This window comes from Epinephelus moara, chromosome 18, assembly GCF_006386435.1.
Source record: "Epinephelus moara isolate mb chromosome 18, YSFRI_EMoa_1.0, whole genome shotgun sequence".
Taxonomy (NCBI): domain Eukaryota; kingdom Metazoa; phylum Chordata; class Actinopteri; order Perciformes; family Serranidae; genus Epinephelus; species Epinephelus moara.
In genome coordinates, this window is record NC_065523.1 from 25,473,260 (window position 1) to 25,492,864 (window position 19,605).

Below are 19,605 nucleotides of genomic sequence, written 5' to 3' on the forward strand. Positions count from 1 at the left end.
GGGGCTGCACTACAGCATGTTTGAGAGCAGCTGGAACACACCCTGAGCTAAGGCAGGTATTTATGACAGCAAGAACAGTGGACCCCACTGACCTCTGGGGATAGATAAAGTGATCTAGCTTATTTGCAAGCGGGTGAATGCGGTGCTGAAGGAATTTTTTGTGAAAAGTAGTGAAGGCGTGACACAGACAAGCCATGCGGTAGCTCACAAAATTGGTATGGTAAGCAGTTCAGTGATGGAGAGTTTGTGCAGGACTGCTTGGTGAAAGTGGACAACATTGTATGTCCATAGACTGTGTAAAATAATGGACGTAGCCACCGTGATGTCATCCGTTGGTTTGTGGACGGCTGCTTTGAAGCATCAAGTTCAGCATTTGCCATCGTCATCTTGGTTTTTTTGGAGCCAGCAGTGCCCATATTTTGAAGACAGGTTGGAGCTGTGGAGGAGCGAGGGGTGAATCTGACTCTGATTAAATATGCCTAATTTTATTTAGCTATTAGAAAATGTAAAAATTCACCTCTCGAACAGTTGTCATGAATGTTGAAATTCACTTTAGAGACCAAAACCGTTTGTTGTGCCAGGCTGTAGACATGTTTGTTTGTCCTGTAAAGTGGTGTTTGTGGGGATTGACTCACTTCTGGAGCCAGCCTCTAGTGACCATTCGAGGAACTGTAGTTTTTGGCACATCTGCGTTGGCTTTGTTTAATATCCCTGAAGGTGATGGGACTCTTAACTTTGGGCCCTGGCCGAAATGCTGTTCAAAAGCCTTCTCCACATTGACACCCATGTAATTGTGGTAGAGAATATTAAATTCCCTGTTTAATACTTTTTTTTTAAGTCTGATTGCAAGTTGTGGATTCCTCGTGCAGATCATTGAACCCCCTAAATTCCCTCTGTTTGCTCAAAGGTAGCTACTGCCCTGAAAAAGATGTTCTAAAATGGTGTTATATAGTATAACTGTCATGTAATTTAAAGGATCTGAGTGTCACATGATGTATTTGTCGCCTGTAGAAAGATCCATGTTTAAATGCAGCTCAAAGTCTTCGGAGACAGTGTTTGAGCGGTCTGCCCTCACCAGAGCATAAATCTGTTGCCATGGTGCTCACCCTGTTGATGTGTCACACCCCTCTAATGGAGGAACAGGAAGCGGGGGGAAAGAGATAAAAATCTGGCATCTGTTGAATGCACGAGCAAGTTAATCACCTTACCAGTCTGGGAACCCTCTGCGCGCCGGAGTCAGGAAAGAGGAAGATGGGGTTAAAGTGATGGATTAAGGATGAGTGAGGGAGCCCAGGGTTCAGGTTAAGACTGATTCAGAGACGGATCGCTGTCCTGTCAAGCATGGCAGAACAGTGGCGTCCAGCCTGTGAAGTGTCTGCATGGTGCTTCAGTGCGAGCAGCAGAGGAAATGAAAGTCATTACTGTCAGCGTGGAGTGAGCTTCATGGCCCAAACGGGATTAGACAGTGCATCCGACATTGTTTCTATACATTGGTAGACTTAAAAGTCAAGCGCAAAATGGGATTAAAACGAGGGAAAAAAACCAATAAATAACCTTCAACAACCCCCCCTCTCTCTTCTTGCCTCTCTTTTATTTCTTCTCTGCCTTCCTTCGCTACCAATTCCCCACCTATTTCATGTCTCATTCTTCCTTCATAGTCTTTTCTCTTTCACCTGTCTCGCTCCCTATTCCACTCTCTCTGACACATCTCTCTTTCCCTTCTTCCATCCTTCACACACTCATCCCCATCATCAAAATGCACAGGTAGGCGCCAACTCCCACTCACACTTTACATTCTCTGTTTTGCAAAAAAAAAACATCCTTCTGGGGCCAATTGGCGCTTGAAATCCAACTTCATTCCCCTCAAACTGAACCCTTTCAAAAAACAACCCCTACCCCCCCTACCACCCGCACTCTTTTTTTCTCCTCTTCCTCTTTCAAAACAGCCCCATAACAAGCTGGCGAATTGTTGCCCTTCCTTAACTTTTAAGGGTATTATGCACCATGTCCAACTTCAAAGCCTGTCTTAACTCCACACTTTAATTGTATCTTCCCCAGCTCTCTGCGTGCCATTTGATTCTGCTGACAACAGCACTTCTCCCTCTGTTCTCCTCCATCCTTCTCCTCCCGTCCCTCTTCTGCCGCTCTTTGCTCCTCGATTATGTTGTGTTTTGACCCCCGCCGCTGCCACCTCAGCTCCTCTCATCAGCTCCTTGCTCCCTTCAGAGGCCATTGTCCCCCTGTTGTCACCTACTTTGAAGAGGTAGCCTCCATTTCCTCTCTCGGCAGTCGGTTGTTGCCCGGGGTGTGTACACACCAAACAAACTTGAAACAGTAACCCCCTGTCCTACATTGGCTGTCTCCTGCTCTCTTTATCTGCTCCCTCTCTCTCTCTCTGTCTGTGTGAGCTGACTTCCTCCTCATGGCCCTGGTTGATAATTGCCATAAGCTTCCCTCTTGGTTTCATTTTCCATTGTCCTCCCCCAAATTCTTGGCTCTGGCTTGAGATAAAGGGATGAGTACTTCAAAGGGGTCTGCAAAGAGTTTAACCCCAAGCCGAAAGGAACGGCACACAATACTGTAATTGAGAGCAGTTACTGATCACAGGGCTGCGGCACAGAGAGGACAGCACCGGTACACACACACACACACACACTCTGAGTGTTTATGACTGCAACTGAGGTGGCCAGTAGCAGTTACAACAGGCCAAGGCTGCTCAGGAGACCATATAACACAGTCGTAAAAACCTCTCTAGTCCTCTTAAGATGTTATATAGGAGGGGTTTTCTTCAAATCTGACTTTACATACCGTAGACAATTAAGCTGATTTGTGTATTTTGTGCGCATGCAAAAAAAATAAGCCGTCAATGTTAAAGACTTGATTGGACCCACAAATGATTTATAAGCATGCTCTTCAATCTCTATTTATAGGGCTCTTTGTAGTCAGGCTGAATTTGACCTGTCCCTGTAATAATATCTTCCCAAACAGAGAGACAGTTACACCCCATAACCTCTCCCCCTGAAGCCCTCTTTCAAGGGTCTTTTTATAGGGCGAGGAGCCAAGGACACCCCTGGTCTCAGGCCAGTCGCAGACCTGGGGTCAGCTCCTCAGAGGCAGCAGGGGAAGACCTGACCTATGGGGACCTCCCATGAACCATAGAGGGGGTTGACAAGGCAGGACATGAGGGCCCAACTGGCCCCTGGTACTGGCAGGGGGTCTGCACCATCGCCATGGTGATGGCTTCCACCCTGGTGTGTTTACTGTCAGAGGTCAGCCTCAGCTCTCCAAAGTTAACAAAGGCTGACATTGTCGGGTCTGTATATTAGCCAGATGACCTGTATACCTACAGAAAGGCCCAAACTGTGTAGATGAGCTCTCGTGAGATAGGAAATTTTGTTTGTACAGACTTGTTTTAACTCTGAGTCTCACAGATGTCAGATACACTGTACATCAGTGGTCCTCAACCTTTTTGGTCACATGCCTTCTCAGATGAACTCAAGTACTCCTTCATTTACACCAACATTTATTTAAGTTGTTCAAAGGCCCTGACACAGCAAGCCGACAGTCTGCTGTTGGTCATTTGTTTTTTCAACATCAGTTTGCGTCGTTAATGTGCTCACTAGCTACCTAGCGTCCTGTCTTCCAGTTTCCCTCTTTGAATGATAAAGACAGACGACCTCCACCTGCTGCTATGGAGAGTTATTTCCTCTCACACAGGCGCAGAACGCATGTGTTAGTTGGCCCATGGCTTTAGTCCTTGCGTTGTGTTCATGTGCAACTTTTTAGTTGAGACACAAGCAACGTGAGGTGACACAACAGTCGGCCTTTGTCACTGCTGGTTCTTTGATGCCGATTTGCTGTGTCTGGGCTTGAACACATACTTTTAGCCAACAATTTCAACCATTTATCAGGGCTGGGAATCGCTACTGGATATCTTTAAGGCAGTCGTCCCCAACTGGTCCAGCTACAGGGTCTAGATTTCTCCTTAGTCATTAGTTCAAGGTCCACACAGTTTAATATATCCAGGATCGTTGAGCTAGATTGCCGTCTTTGTTAAGTATGTTAAGTAGTGGTCCGTTAGCCACTCAGTCTACAGCTGGAAACGGCACTTCAAAATGAGCTCTGTCCCCAAAATCCACTGCACTCCAAAATAAAGTGTGTTTTTTACAAACTTGATATGTTTGCGAGTCACTTGCGGTCCATTCAGAATGGACCCGCGACCCACCAGTTGGGAACCACTGCTTTAAGGTATCGACCAAAATAACCCCACACCAAGTGGTATCTAAACATCTCCAGTCAAACAATACCCTCATTTGTTCCCTTTTGTGCTGGGGGTCTGATACCGGACTGTCCCGACTCCCGGCAGGATCAGCAAACTTTCTGTTGCAGCCATCTCTGGTGCCGCTAAGTCTGCACAGTTAGCACAAGTGAACACAGCAGCATCTAACATCCAACACCAAGCTGTTAAACGGTCCCAACAAACTCACACTGACACCGAAACAGCTTGACTTTTTTGTTAAACCTGTGAATAACCGTTAGCCGTGCAGTGCTAAGAGTTAGCCCTGTCATTGTGTGTGTGAGGCCTGGTGGACTCTGACAACTGTCCCTGGCGTGGAGCTCACACTCCCGCAGCAGCAGCTACAATCCATAATGTTACAGTCTGTGGTGTGGTGAAGTCAGGCATGGTGTGTGTGAAGAGGCTGGCAGTTCAGCGTGTCGAGATGCCACTGAAATGTTCTGAAATTATGGCCATACTTCACTCCACTCCATCTACATTATGGCTATCAAATGAAGTACTCTGTTGGTATCGGTATCACTTTAAGGGTACAGGTGTTGTATTTCTATCACTATCACTTTTAGCTACATTTTTCAAGATCTCTGCTCATTTGCTAACTAGTTTTCATGCACTCTTAACACTTGGAGGTCAGGTGTTACGTAGATCTTTGAAATCTTTAATTGCAATTTCAGTTTTTTAGTTGTTCCCTCCACATTCCCACAACCAACTGCAGAAGTGTGTCCTGTGGTGACAGTACCCCTGCTTTGCAATCACTGCTGTTTGTCTTGCTGGGACAGTAAGTTTGATGTAGACGCGTTGGGAATGTTTTCGCACAGGGCCGGGAGTGAGCAGAATTTGATGGCGATAAAGTGGCTTTTGAATGATGAGTAATCCCTGAGTCATCATGGCCTATTCAAGAGCAGTTTCCTCTTTTATTAACCTTGATGGGAAAGCGACGCACCAGGGGAGAAAGTTTCACAGCACCTTTAGCAAGCAGGCTGATCAAAGTGTTTGCCGTCTTTGTACTGTACTTTTTGAATGTCCGTCCGCTGAGACAACAAGGACACACAGACACCTACTGTCTCCCTTTCAAGAATATAGCCAGTCATCTTGTACAAAGGGTCTCCTGTGGTGCCTCATTTGAACACTAAAGACCTATCCACAACACTATTGACTCTGTTCTATAAACATGAGCAGCAACACTGCCTGTAGCTTGTCCACAACGAATAAAGAAAATGCAGTGTCCAAAATGTCCACTACTGTCTGTATCCAAACAACTCCTCTCAGTTGGAGCAGTGAATGGATGTGTCTATGGGCTTTTCACTCCTTTTCATGGTATCTGCGGCAGTTAAGGGGAATGCACAAAGCAGAGAGCTGTACTGTCAGAGAGGAGAAGAGAGGAGTAATTCTTCTGTTGCTTAAATGATACGATAACATCCTTCACGGGATTTATCCTCTGTGAACAGATGTTTTAATCTGGTGTGCATGCATGTACCATGTGCCCTGGTTGCCACTGGTAGGAGCTGTGGAGTGACGAACAGCACTGTGATTTTGATTCCCCATTGCAACATGTTGTATATGAATGTCTGTGGATAGTTAGGGTGATTTTTATTAAATGTAGTTTGTCCTGCTTGGATTTTCTCAAGCAAGTCTTTGAGTGCTGCAGGAGGCACACATCCGCTTCTCTCTGCCTTCCAAATAAAGTCTTAAGGGGATTAAAAATCATAGTTCATCATAGTTTCATTATTCCCCCGGGGCTGTTGTCTTCTTGTAATGTGACCAGAAATGCATACGAGGACGTGAACGTGCCGTTTGATGCACGCCGGTGCATGCATTGTGCATTCGCAGGTCTCCAATGGGTTAATCTCAAAAACTATGCGGGTCTTGCAAAGAAAAGATCCCTGCGTCTTTAAAGTTTATGTAGCAACAGAGGGATTGTAGCGATAATGCTATTGGGGCGGCAGATCAGTTACTTCTGACGCTCCAAAGCCTCGGGGAGTTGGCTCAAGATTGCTTGTCTTTGATAAGGTCCTCACTATGTAGCTGCAACTTCGTGATCTGGGAAAAGATTGGTAAAACGCAGCAAAAAGCTCGCGGGTGAGAAAATAAACACTCAAACATTCAAAATATGTCTCACCCAGAGTGAGTGCGACCTATCTAGGCAGCTCCGACACTTGTTTTTATTTTTTTCGCGAGCATCAAGCTGCAATTGTTTTTTATGCAGCTGTCGGGACCCGGCAGTCGGTTCCTTACTTTGAAGTGCGCTGCTCCAGCCTGTCGGCTCAGTTGGTGTTGGAGTCGCCTACAGGAGAGACCTACCGTGCGGCATGGCAGCCTGAAACCATAGGGAGGAGAAAAGGAGGAGGGAGAAAAGCGGTATTTTTTTTTCCTCTCGAGTGCATTTTTCTCTCCGTAAACCGACTCAAACCTGAACGGACTGTATGTGGACGCGTCGCGGAGGCAAACACTGTGGATTATACGCGCTTTTCTCTCTCTTAATGGTGGATAAAACCAAAAACAACTGGAGTTTAATTTGAGGAGAGAACTCGCGGATCGATGGTAAGTTACAAGAGTGTGTGCCTCCTCAAACTGGCCCCCACTGGAGCTCCCTTTGATGTGCTGTTGACTCGCCTTTGAAGTAATGTTCAGGGGAGATGGGACCCTTTTTCTCACGTTTTAAAGACGACAAAAACGCCTTTCTGTATCGTTTATTCCCTTCTCCATAGTCTGTGATTTCCATGTAAAGTTAGAGCTGAACATTTCTGAGAAGTGTGTGTTTCTTTTTGCGGAATTCCTCCCCCACAAGATCTGAGACTTTGGTGGAGGCTACTTGGGATTGGACGTTTAAAGAGGAGTTGTTTTTCGCCTTAAATGTTACATTAAGGAAACTTTGTGAGAGTACGTGACGGTGTTAACGCGAGTGGGGTTGTAAATGTACGCGGTCTCAGTGAACACAACCTTTTTAGAGTCGCTCATATGTGTGTGTAGAAGTAGCCAAAGGAGGGTTTATGGTTGTGATTTAAGTTGTGCAATGTAACCGTGTGATCCAAAGTGACATCTGCAGTGTTGCACATCAGCCGCAGACACATTGTAACACTGATGCTGAAGCGATCACATGCAACAAACTGCTCGTAATTTCTGCGCTAATGTAACAAGAGAGGCATTTGAGCACGTTAAAGCTCCAGGAGTAGTACAGCTGCAGCCAGTTAACTCCATTAACTATGTTAGTCACGTTTTTCGATCTCTCCGAGTTTGTCCCACATCGGTGTCCTACAGGTACTCGCTGGGGGAGGCTCAATTTGACGTGATTTAGAGGCTTGTGATGAGATGTTGAGACGCAGGAAATGACTGCCCCAGAAATGAGAGAAGTGGCAGGGATGCTTGGAAGACATGTGGTCGCATTCTGCAGCAGGCAGCCAGAATACACAACCCTGACATGATAGCCTCCGCTTGACATACGTGTGGTTACTACTACCGGAGAGGAGGATGGTTTAGTTGAGGCATCGCTCAGGTGGTTTTCTGCTCGGCTGGTGCGTAATCACTGTTTAATTCTTGTTAATGTAACCAATAGCGCCTCGGTGGAAATCACAATCCAGGTTGAGATGTGAAGAAAGGCTGTTTATGTAATGCTGCTGCAGCGTTTTCTCACATTTCTTCCCTCTGTGAACTAGGCTGTCTTTTTCTGTACAAGTCAGTGAGGGTCTGAAAAGACTCTTACTGCGTCTCTCCCTCTTTGAAGTTGGGGCGGATCTGGTTTTGATTAGATCAATACTTTGTGTTTCAGAGAGAAGACAGGCAGCCAGAGAGAAGCTCCCCCGCTGACATAAGAGAGTGAGGAGATTACAGTAGAAGCTCAGAGGAGGCGAACAACACACAGGCTCTCTCCTGCTGCCTGCAGAGCCATGAGCCGGGCGCTTATGGACCATATCGCCAGTAGTTTCCGAGAAGATGCTCCTCGACCCCCGGTGCCGGGGGAGGAGGGCGAGGCGCCCTGCTACCCCGGCAAACTCGCGATGATGAAACCCCTGGAACCCCCTAAATCGGTTTTGCTCGGCTCGCCGGGCTCCTCGGCGAGGAGGAACGAGGATGGTCTTGGGGAGCCCGAGGGGAGTGCCTCCCCGGATTCACCGCTTTCCCGGTGGACAAAGTCTTTGCACTCTCTCCTCGGGGACCAGGACGGTGCCCTTCTTTTTAGGACATTCCTGGAGCGAGAGAAATGTGTCGATACTTTAGACTTCTGGTTCGCCTGCAATGGCTTCAGGCAAATGGACCTCAAGGATACCAAAACGCAGAGAGTCGCCAAAGCAATTTACAAGCGCTACATCGAGAACAACAGCATTGTCGCCAAACAGCTCAAGCCCGCGACTAAGACCTTCATACGGGATAATATCAAGAAGCAGCACATAGACTCTGCGATGTTTGACCAGGCGCAGACGGAGATCCAAACCAACATGGAGGAGAACGCGTATCAGATGTTTCTGACCTCTGACATTTACCTCGAGTACGTGAGGACCGGGGGAGAAAACCCGAATCACGTCAACTCGAACGGCTTGGGCGACCTGAAAGTTGTCTGTGGATACCTGCCCACGCTCAATGAAGAGGAGGAGTGGAGTTGTGATTTCAAAGCCAAAGCGCTGGTTGAATTGTCGGCGAAGGCGCAGAGGGCCACCGTGTCCATGAGGGCAGTGGAGGTGATGGAAAGGGGATACAGGTATGTCTGCTACACCTTTTTAATCTGTACTAAGCTTAAAAATCAGAATCCATGCTGTACATGAGTAATAGTCCACATTACAGGCAACTTGTCACATTTCTCCTTGTGCGTAAAAGTGCAACCACCTCAGGGTTTCCTTTAAGTTTGTAGAAAACTCCTGTCTGTCCTTCTCTCCCTGGCTCTCTGGCCCTTCTCACCATCACCATCTCCAGCAGCAGCAGCCCTCTGCTGGCGCTCGCCTGGATTTCCGGGGCTTTGAAATAGTTCAGCAGAATGAGGGATCGTCTTCCACGGGAAAAGTTCACAGAGCACGGCTGGCTCTGGCCCCAGCCGGCAAATAATAGATGATGACATTGCTATGCTATGCTTCCTCCTGTACCACGCTGTCCTCAAGCCTGTGGCGGGGATATACAGCTATCGCAGATCTATAGACGGCACTTAGAGATGGGGTTTCTACAGCTTCATTTAGATGCTTATTATGGCATTAACATATCTGCCTGTCAGTTTTGAGTAAAATTAAAGTTTGCATTAAAACTGCATCCTAAAAAATTAGAATTTCTGAAGATTTTTCTGTTATATTGGAGCATCTTTTAATGTTGCAGTAGCTGTAATGGGGCGCTGCATTACAAGTTGCACAGAGAGCCCAACTTTTCCAGTGAGTACGACAGGCGAAGCAAACTGACAGCTACCTGCTTTGGACAGCATGATTGATAGCATGAGTGGTGGGGACTTGCCTATAGTGACGCTTGTTGCCTCAAGTGAGAGTAAGTCCTTTTATTGACACGAAGGCCCATCATCACCTGAACAGATTCGAAACATGTGGAACTCATTTTTCCCTTTTCCGCTTCCCTCTCCTCATCTGACTTTTTAAAAACAAACCCTGAACGGCAGCTACAGTGCAGAATCAACACCCACCTCCGCCTCCCCACCCAAACCCCCTCACTCTCCTCTTCCCTCTTTTCTTGTTTGCGTCAATTCTCCTCTGTTTCCCCCCCTTAGCTGCTCTCCCCCACTGCCTTCACCACTTTTATCTTTTTTTTTCTCCTTTTGAAAACTCAGGGATGGGGACTATGAGGCGTGCTTTTGGAGCGAAAGTGAGGGGAAAGAGAGCGGAAAGGAAGGACAGAGAGGGGTGGGGGGGGGGGGGGGCTGTGCACATCATGAAAGAAAGGGAGGGAGGAGAAAGGATAAATGAGGGGGGTGAGAGAGAGGCAGGGAGGGAAGAATGCAAGGCCAGCTGTGTTAAATACCTGACTCTTTGCAAGCCCCTCTGAAGGTCAGCCTGGAGCTGGGGGCCTACAGCTTTAGTCCTGCTGCGTCTCTCCCTCATGAAGACCCCCTCCTCCCCTCTTTTTTTTTTCCTCTCCCCTTTCTTTCCTTCTCTGACACACTCTCATGCTTCCGCTCCATACTTTTTTCTCTCTCCTTTGGTCACTCCTCCTCCTGTACCACGGCAAGAATGCATGCATGCACAGCGGGACATGAATGCTGAGGAAAGAGTGAGTGAGAGAAATGGAAAGAAAGAAATTGTGGTGCTGTTGAGAAAGGCACAAATGGGGCATGAGGAGAAAACCCCAGCTTTCCCAGTGCAGATGAGCTTGTATGCACAGGGTGGAGGTTGCCAGGCCCCAGAGTAGCCATCAGTTCATTCATTACAGGGTGTAGTTGTTCGTGGCAGCAGGCAAGGTCACGCATTAATCACTTTGTGTCATTAAAATCTCCGAAGATGAAACCTGTCCTGATCCTCAGCGAATACAAATGACACGTCACCCACCTGTTGGATCCTGTGTCACAGTGTTGTGTTAGCATTAATCTGATTCTTGTTGTTGTAACCTTCCCAGATCATACAAGAGAGGAGACTCACTCAACCCCTGCCATGTGGGCTCTTTCGCCCCCGTCAGCAGCACCAACGACAGCGAGGTGTCCAGTGACGCCTTGACCGATGATGCCATGTCTGTGACTGACAGCAGTGTGTAAGTGAATATTAACCAAACATTAGAGAGAGAGAGAGAGAAAAAACATATAAGGGTGTTTAAGGAGTGTGAAATGAGGTGCTGTGGAATAAGAAATAAAGAAAGTGACACCGTCCTTAAGCGGCTTTTGGGAGTCGAAAGAATGGTTTGCTGTGGTGGCCCCTTGAAAGATATATTTTTAACATTTTACTGTACATGGAGAGAGACTTTGTGGGTTGATACATGAGTATAGCGGCTTTACATTTAGTGCATCCGTTGGTAAGATAGTTTCACAAAGTAGTGTAGCATTGCAGCTAATGTTTAGTTTCATTATCTAGTTTCTATCAGATTAACTGATTATAATGTTGTCTATAACATGTCACATGTTCTGAGAGCCTGTGCTAGCTTGTTTCACTAGCCAAAACCCAGACATATTCAATTAAAGGTCCAGTGTGTAGGATTTAGTGGCATCTAGCGGTGAGGTTGCAGAACTGAAACGTCTCCTGTGTGACTATGATGGCCAACACAAAAACATGAATGGCCCTGTCTAGAGCCAGTATTTGATTTGTCTGTTCTTGGCACCAGGCTTGGCACTACTGCTGTAACATGACACACTTTTCACATCACTAAGTGACGTAAATGATTGGCCAATCATCCAAACCTTTGTTGATTAACAGCCTATGGATTGACTAATCAAGGGATTGGCTAATCGTTTGAGCACAAATGAAGTGCAGAAGTGTTGCGCCTCTGGCCACATGTGGTTTGCGCTTATCTGCGTACGTGCCTAGTGCCTCGTTCTTCAAAGGGATTTACTTGGCGTAATCACGTGTCTCTCAAGTGACAGGGTGCTATGAAGTCATTCGACGGTGCACAGCTCAAGGCCAAGAGCGCTCAGGTCAGGTTTTTGGACAGAAAGCAGAAAAGTACAAGTTCTTCTTTACCTCATCTCATATGGGAGGCGTCAAGGCCTACTTGGATGATGTCACTGAAGCAGCGAGGTTAACCATGACCAAGCTACTTAAAGACGGAGACACTGATGTTCAGTGCAACCAGTGGGCTGGGCTACACATAAATATGGCAGCTATAAAGAGTTTTTTACAACAGGGTCCTCTGCTCTGGCATATCTCTAGACATCCCTGCTTCAAAGAGGCCGAAGGCCCATATAGTCCTGCTGTACTTTGCCCAGTGCAGTGACAAAGCCCTGGCCACAGGGACACAACCCCCCCCACCCCCCCCCCCCACACACACCTCAATCCTGCCCGCTCTGGCCTTGATCCGAATATCTGCCTCTCTTTAGGTCAGTTAAAAGGAGCCATAAACATTTGAATCTCATTTACAGATAAAGAAAAGAATAGAAAAGGGAAAAAGCAACGAGGGAGGAGGCGGTTGGGTGGGAAGAGAAAGAGAGTGGTGGAGGGGGGATTTTTGCTTATATCTTATTTATGGATTTGCTTGGACGCTGGGGAATGCAGCTGCGCAGACTTCAAACATTACCTTATCTTACAAACCAGCCTTTTGATGTGCGGAGATCAGAGGCTGGCTGCGGCAGCGCTTGCCAAATGAAGATTGGGAGGAGGGTGGGGTGTGTAGGGGGGGGGCTGCCTATGCGCATGACTGTGGCATTTCAAAGCAAAAGTGGAAAAGTGCTCCTCAGTTAGGCTAGGTCACCAGGAAACTGCTGTTTAGCATGGAGAAAAGACACTGTTTTACACTGTCAAGTGCTTCAGTTTGAAGCTTGAGCTTTGCTGTTTGTTGTTTGATTTAATTTTTTTAGCCAGTCAGCCGTTCAGTCCCTCAGATAGATTTAACCAGGTTAGCTACACCCTTGGGTCCTGTCCTGCAGTAACTCTTTGAATAAGTATAATGAGTTGCTCACGCTAACAGTGTCCTCAGCTCAACATAAAAGTCAGTAGGGGAATGCTAATGCTGACACTACTTCTGGCCAGTAGAGCAGAGCACACTGTGACTGCAGAGTGTGTTGGTGTGTGTAAGTGTGTGTAGTGTTGAAAGGAAATAGCCAGCAGGATGCCCAGTTCTGTGCTGGAGCCAGAGATGAAAATGAGAGTCATTTCTAGGGCAAACAAAACCTCCTACCACCTCACTCAGAGGCATGTAACTGACACACAAACAAGACCAGAAACGCTGGCGTGATTCACCTCTGAGTATCTTTTTTGGTTCTCAAATGAAGACTAAAAGTTGAAAAACAAAATGTACGTGAGGATTAATTGATTGGATTTATGCTTGCTTGAACTGCGTTTGATCTACCCAGTTAGCTAATAAGCTTCTTCCTGAATGGCTGTTTGGTCTTAAATGTATCCGATGGGGTGGTTGACCTTTGTGATCTGTCTGTGCATCCCCCCAGAGATGGCATCCCTCCGTATAAACTGGGCTCAAAGAAACAGCTACAGAGAGAGATGCAGCGCAACATGAGGATGAACAGCCAAGTCTCTCTGCCTGCTTTCCCTGTAAGTGTACACACACACGCACATAACCACACACACACACATAACCACACACACACACACATGCTCCAAAGTCTTTTTGAACCTGGGTCCCACAGTGTAATTTCCATACCACCCTCTGTTCCGGGTCTCTCTTGGTTCTATGAATAGTACCGCACAAACTGTATTCGGCATTCTCAATTCAACAACACCAGCAAAGATCTGAAGAGTAACGTCAAAGACCCAGCCTCCCACTCACACGCACATACACACACACACACACACTCACATAAGCGCGCATACACGCATACAAACACGAGCCCCCTCGCTACCTTTGGTGTCACCTACACCCCCATTAGGGTTCCTTGAAGTCTGCGGGAGACAGGGGGGGTCTCTAAGCTGTTTATCGCCGCAGCGCTCGGAACACACCAGGGTTTTTCTTCCCTCCCGATGCTGTAAATATGGAGAATAGGGAGAAATGAGAAAGATCTCTGCCGCTTTATCCCGAGGGCTCTGAAATCAGCCCCAACAAAAACACAAAGATACTCAGACACATTCACACGCACATGCACGCAGCGCTTTGATCCAAGGATGAATGGAGCAAACGCATAGGGAAGTGACAACTTCCAACAGAGCTGGCCCCCTTTTTTTCCACAGCACCCCCCCCTACATATACACACACACTCCCAGCCAGCCCCCTCCCCTAAAAGTGAGGGATCTTAGGGAAGAGTTTGAGCGTGTCATGTGAGCTCTCAGTGGGTCAGAGGGGAGCGGGTAGCTTAAGGCTTAAGAGAGGCTGACTTCAGGTTGAGAGAGGAACAGGAAAGGAGGTCCGAAACAGAGGCAGGGGGAAGTAGCAGTAACAGGAGCAGCTTGTTGAGATAAACTTGACGTAACCCCCTTTTTGTCAACATTATGAGACATGCAGCAAGTGTTACTTGTATGAGGAAAACATCCACAGATCGGTTCCTGCCACTCTTCTCTCACTGTCCCCCTTTCGCTTTATTTTCGCTTTTATTCTTGTTTTGGTTTCCCGTCTGATTTTTGGCGATGGCTTCCATTCCCATGGTGCACCAGCCCCAGGCTCCATCAGACAGCGCCTCTTTTTCCTCACTCTTTTCTCCCCTTCATCCCTACTACAAAGGGATAGGAGAAACAAAAAAGAGGAAGAAAAATCAAGAAAGCCCCTGTGCAAAAATGCAAATAATTTAAGATGTGTGCGCACACACACATTCTCGTACTGTCACTATACTGTACCTCAAAGGTGCCCAGTTGTGTGACAAGGGGGGGAATAAATTACCTCAACCTTTCTGATCTCCCGTCCTTTTTTGGCACCTTTATCTCTTTCCTTCAATCCTTCTCTCTCTTCATTTTCTCTTTCTCTCCCCCCCTCTTGTGAGCACACATCTCTGCATCTCAACTTCTCCCATTTCTTTTTTTAATCCCTCATCCTTTCCTCCCTGGAGTTCTCTTCCACCCCCTGTCGATATGTGGCTTTTATTCCTAGATGTAAAGCCACTGCTTCCCATCCATCTATCCCTCCATCCCTCCCTGCACCACCCTATTCTCCCCCCACTGAGTGTTTGATATTTGACGAGGAAGCCTTTGAAGTGAGCTGACTTTAAAGAAGCCTGCTGATGATGACAGAGGGAACCAGCCGAGGCCTAGCCCAGCGTGACCATACACCAGGCCTGCCACCCCTTGAAACAACCCCGTAGCCCTGGGTGCCCATGAGAGTGCCCTGATCAGTACCACCAATGGTGGAGCGGGCGCTGGTGGAGAACAGTGCACACATGTAGAAAGAAGAGGGGAGAGGAATATCTTTGTAGAAGTTGGGTAGGGCTGCAGCGAGGTAATGAAAGGATGACACATGATACATGGCTAATGCATCTCCTTCTCCCCAAAGCGTACTCGCCGTCCTCCCAAGGAGATGGTCCCAATGGAGCCGTCAGAGTTTGCAGCCCAGCTCATCTCCCGCCTGGAGAGCTTAAAGAGAAAGCAGGACACCATCAACTCTCTGGAGGAGAAGCTGCAGCAGATTGAGGAGGTTTGTATGAGATGGTTTTGTTCTGCAAAAGTCAACTGCAAGATGTTTCTTATCCTCAGTCGATAACTTTGTATGTCTTGTTACCAGGAGGAGGAAAAGGAAGACACTGAGATCATGGGAAGTGCTCCACAGCTCTCTCCCCACCCCTTGACCCTCCTCCCTGGCTCCTCTGATGAGGACCCCCAGGCGATTCTGGATGAGCACCTGTCTCGCGTCCTGAAGACCCCCGGCTGCCAGTCCCCCGCTGTCATCCGCCACTCGCCTCGCTCCAGCTCCCCGGAGCATAGACCCATTGCGCGGGCAGGTTTCGGAATCAAGGCCCTGGTTAGGACGGGGCCCTCCAGTTCCTCTGTCTCTAGTCCCGACCAGGCGGCTATCACTCTGGCCTTGGGCCCCAACAGGACCCTCGTCAGCAGGCAGAGCACAAAACACATCCACCACCACTACATCCACCACCATGCCAGTCCCAAGACCAAGGAGCAGATTGAAAGGGAGGCAGCCCTCAGGGTGCACGGCCTGTGCTCCAGCAGTGGCGAGTGCCAGCCCTGCCAGCCTTACCAGCGCAGCCGCAGCCTAGGCAGAGAGATGTGTGGGGCCGTCTCAGCAGACAACAGCATAGGGTCAGTCCCAACACCTGTTTGAATTCATGTCTCATTGATTTCTGACTTCTCGTGTTGATTGTATACAAATTAACAATACCAATCTCTCTCTCCTTCTTTCAGGCGTTCCAGCTCTCTGTCCAGGCGTGTTTGTCGCTCAGGGGCTGAGGATGGAGTAGCAGAGAGGTGTATGGATGACTGCGGGCCCTTACAGCTGCCCAGCGACACAACAGACCCCACTCAGAATGTGCTGCAGTGGATCCTGGAAAGCAAACGGCAAGGCAGGCACAAGTCTCACAGGTGAACAGTCGAGTCCTCTGGTTTTCAGTTTCAAGTTTTTATTTTAGTCTAAAATATTTCAGTGTATGTGACACCTTTGCACATAGTTAATGGTCTGATTTCCTGTCTACCTTGCAGTAACCAGAGCACCAAGAAATCCTTCGGTGGCACCTCTACGCAGACGCACACGTGGGGCGGTGGCGGAAGCTGTGGCCATCTACGTAGCCACCAGCCAGCCCAGCCGTTCATCCAGGACCCAGCCATGCCTCCCCTGCCCCCTCCCAACACTTTGGCCCAGCTGGAGGAGGCCTGCCGAAGACTGGAGGAGGTCTCCACCAAGACCACCAAGCAAAGGTACACACAAACCAGAGAGTAGTTGTTGAATATTGCTCTTAGCTTGGGTCTGTTTTATATCTTGCTTATGATGTCTAGATTTAGTCTTTGATGTCTTAGATTTTAACCGAAGAAATATCAGTTTTGATCCTAGTAATAACGTCTACGCCATGTATCTTTCCAGGCATTCAACGTCCAGTCTTCAGCAGGAGAAGGGCCACCTAGTGCCTGTCCAGGGTGAGGGGTCCGTCCCTCTGTCTCTAGCCACTCCCAGCCCTGCTGGCCTCCTCACAACCAGCCCCGGTCTCCAATCAGAAGAGTACGATGCCTCTAGCGTCCTGCCCTCCCTCTCCTCTCCTCCTCTCTGCTCCTCTTCCTCCTCCTCTCAGCCATAACCTCCACCTTGCAGTGTACTTCTACCCTTTTAACTCTTCCTGCTTGTCACCCGCACAGCTCACCGCACATGTAGGGAGACAGACGAGCTGTCACGCGCAAACATACACATCTCACACACACACACACACACGTGCACACAGCCACATGCAGTCCCTCAAAAGAGAAGGTGACCCCCTTCGCAAAGCTTATTTTAAGTTTTGGCCTGTGTTTTGCATGAATCTTGCGTGTTTGTGCCGTGTGTGGGGAGTGTGTAGTCACTGCACCACCTGACTGAGACATCCCTTTCATATATATGTATCATTTTTATTGGCTGTCCTTCAGTGGGCTGGCAGTCGGCTGGGGCGAGCAGAGCTTTGCAAAGAGAGCTCCTCTGAAGTGGGCCTACAAAGCGTTGGACATAGCTGAAGGGGAATTGATAATACTGTGCCCCTTCTCCATGCACACAAGTACACACTTACTGATGGCACTAGGTCACTCACTCACTGGTGTTATTCTTCAGTCAGTGTGCTGTTACTGTATTTCTACTCCAACACTATCTTCTGCACACACTTGTTAAGAGTAGATTGCTGGTTATCCCTTTAGAAGCTTTGCTCCGTTTCTGATTTCTCTTTTGATCATGATCTTGTTAAGTATGATGAGTGTGCTCACTCCCTCTAACACACCCCTCCTCTCCCTCTTTGTCTCCTCTTAGGATGAAGGAGTGTAAAAAGGCTTTAGGAGGCGAGACGGTGGTGACGTATTTCTTCTGTGGTGAGGAGATCCCCTACCGGAGGAACATGAAGAGCCACAGTCTCACCCTGGGCCACTTCAAGGAGCAGCTCCGCAAGAAGGGCAATTACAGGTGTGTAGATGGAAAATGGAATACACACAGAGATGTCGGTTAAAGTTTTACAACAGTGATGTCATGTGAACTTTTGCCACCGGTGCTTCTGTGATATTGGGATTGCCGGCAATGAAGCGCTATCAGTTCATCGGCCTTGGTGTAAAAGAGTGATTGAGAACAAACTGTTGCCTCTTTGGCGCATCAACACAAACCCTCTTGGAAACAGTGTAACTGGAAGTGAAACTTGGAAAGGTTAGACTTTTCTGACGGGGAGGAGGGGGAAGTTAGGTAGTTAATATACTGGTTGACTGACTGTGACACCATTGTATTCAAATAATTCTCTTTAATTAATCCAGGTTCAAGTCAATGACCCAACATGGCATATTAAAAATGCATGTTGTTTACCCTAAAATAAGACGGCTCCCCTACGTTGCTTCCCTTCTTTTCCTCACTCATTTTCAGGTTATGGTAGCCTACTAGCGGGGCGTATTTTGGTTGTTTATTAAACGGACTTCTCTTGAAGATTTATGTGTTAATGTTACCTTCTCAGCCTTGCAGCTCTGAAGCGTAGCGGGGAGACCTCTGGTTTCTTTAGGCTATCTCGGTTAGCGTTAGCCTGGCTCATAGCTGGTAACTAGCTGTCACGGCCCGGCAACTCTCCGGTGAAGAATGATTGTGATGATCTCGCAGTAAATGGTGCAGCAAACATAAAACACAGCCCCTTTTACACTCGTTTCAATGGAACCTGAGCTTATCCAGACACTTTATGCTAACTACTATAGCTTCGGAAAAGCCACACACTTCACTGTTTGCAGCACTTGCCGTCCCGGTTCTGGTACTTTTCTGCACATGTGCATGAGAGTCACTTCCCATAACAAACACTGTCACATACACGTGACCTCTCTTAAAGGGGAGTGCTTGGCCGGTAACATAAGTCATGGAAAATGTGCCAGTTTTCCTTTTGTATCAAGCAGCCAAAAAGTTGTAGCTCGACGTGTTTGAGTTAATTTGCCTTTGTTGGCATCGCATGTCCTGGGATGCGACTGTTGCACATGCATACATCGCAATGCCGATGCTGAAACGAAATATCGTGCAGCACTAATCTGTGATAATTAGTGTCAACTTATCATAACATGGTGACATTGCAGACCTTGTCAGTCTAACCAGGCTAAACGAAATCACAAATTAAGGTGAGAATGTCTAAGCGAGCTGAAAGGCTACACGCTACACGCTAGGGGTAAATTTATACCTTTAGATTGTGGTTAGCACCTGTGTGACTTGAAAGACCTCCTGTATTTTCTTCATGTGTATTAGTGCTTTATTCATGTCTGTGTGCAGCACTGTTATCAGTGTTTGTTTCTGTGTGTGTGCAGTCAGATTCAGGCGTCTGTGGTTCTTGTATGCGTGTGTGAGTTGAGGGGGGTGCAATGAAAAGGAAAGGACAAGAGGGAGGGAGGGGTGGGTGGGTGGTGCGGGGGTTAGTGGAAGAGTTTGAACTGCAGCGATTTGGGTCCCATCTGGTATTGATTTCCATGCTAAGGCACACTTAATACACATGGCTTTGAAGCCCCGGCCCCTTTCATTTCAACCAACAAAGACTCACACAAATGGCCAGCGTGCAAATTCTTCACTGATGCTATCAGGGGCTCTTTTTTTTTTCCCTGCCCTGGTGTGTGTGTGTGTGTGTGTGTGTGTGTGTGTGTGTGTGTGTGTGTGTGTGTGTGTGTGTGTGTGTGTGTGTGTGTGTG

General features: G+C 47.7%; 1 protein-coding gene across 2 annotated transcripts in view; it reads left to right on the forward strand.

Moving 5' to 3' along the window:
• Window positions 1–6,298: 6,298 nt before the first annotated feature.
• The window catches only part of axin2 (axin 2 (conductin, axil)), a 17,118-nt gene continuing 3,811 nt past the window's right edge, over window positions 6,299–19,605 (forward strand). Inside the window, exons 1-10 of one of the 2 annotated variants that reach the window (XM_050068630.1) lie at window positions 6,299–6,835; window positions 8,061–8,987; window positions 10,829–10,960; window positions 13,302–13,404; window positions 15,287–15,427; window positions 15,515–16,047; window positions 16,150–16,326; window positions 16,444–16,659; window positions 16,823–17,048; window positions 17,726–17,861. In XM_050068630.1, coding sequence (XP_049924587.1) covers window positions 8,179–8,987; window positions 10,829–10,960; window positions 13,302–13,404; window positions 15,287–15,427; window positions 15,515–16,047; window positions 16,150–16,326; window positions 16,444–16,659; window positions 16,823–17,033 — 2,322 coding nt within the window. In that variant the 5' untranslated portion in view covers window positions 6,299–6,835; window positions 8,061–8,178 and the 3' untranslated portion in view covers window positions 17,034–17,048; window positions 17,726–17,861. Of the gene's footprint in view, window positions 6,836–8,060; window positions 8,988–10,828; window positions 10,961–13,301; window positions 13,405–15,286; window positions 15,428–15,514; window positions 16,048–16,149; window positions 16,327–16,443; window positions 16,660–16,822; window positions 17,049–17,725; window positions 17,876–19,605 lie in introns of those variants that run through there. The other variant, XM_050068629.1, reaches the window with a different exon arrangement.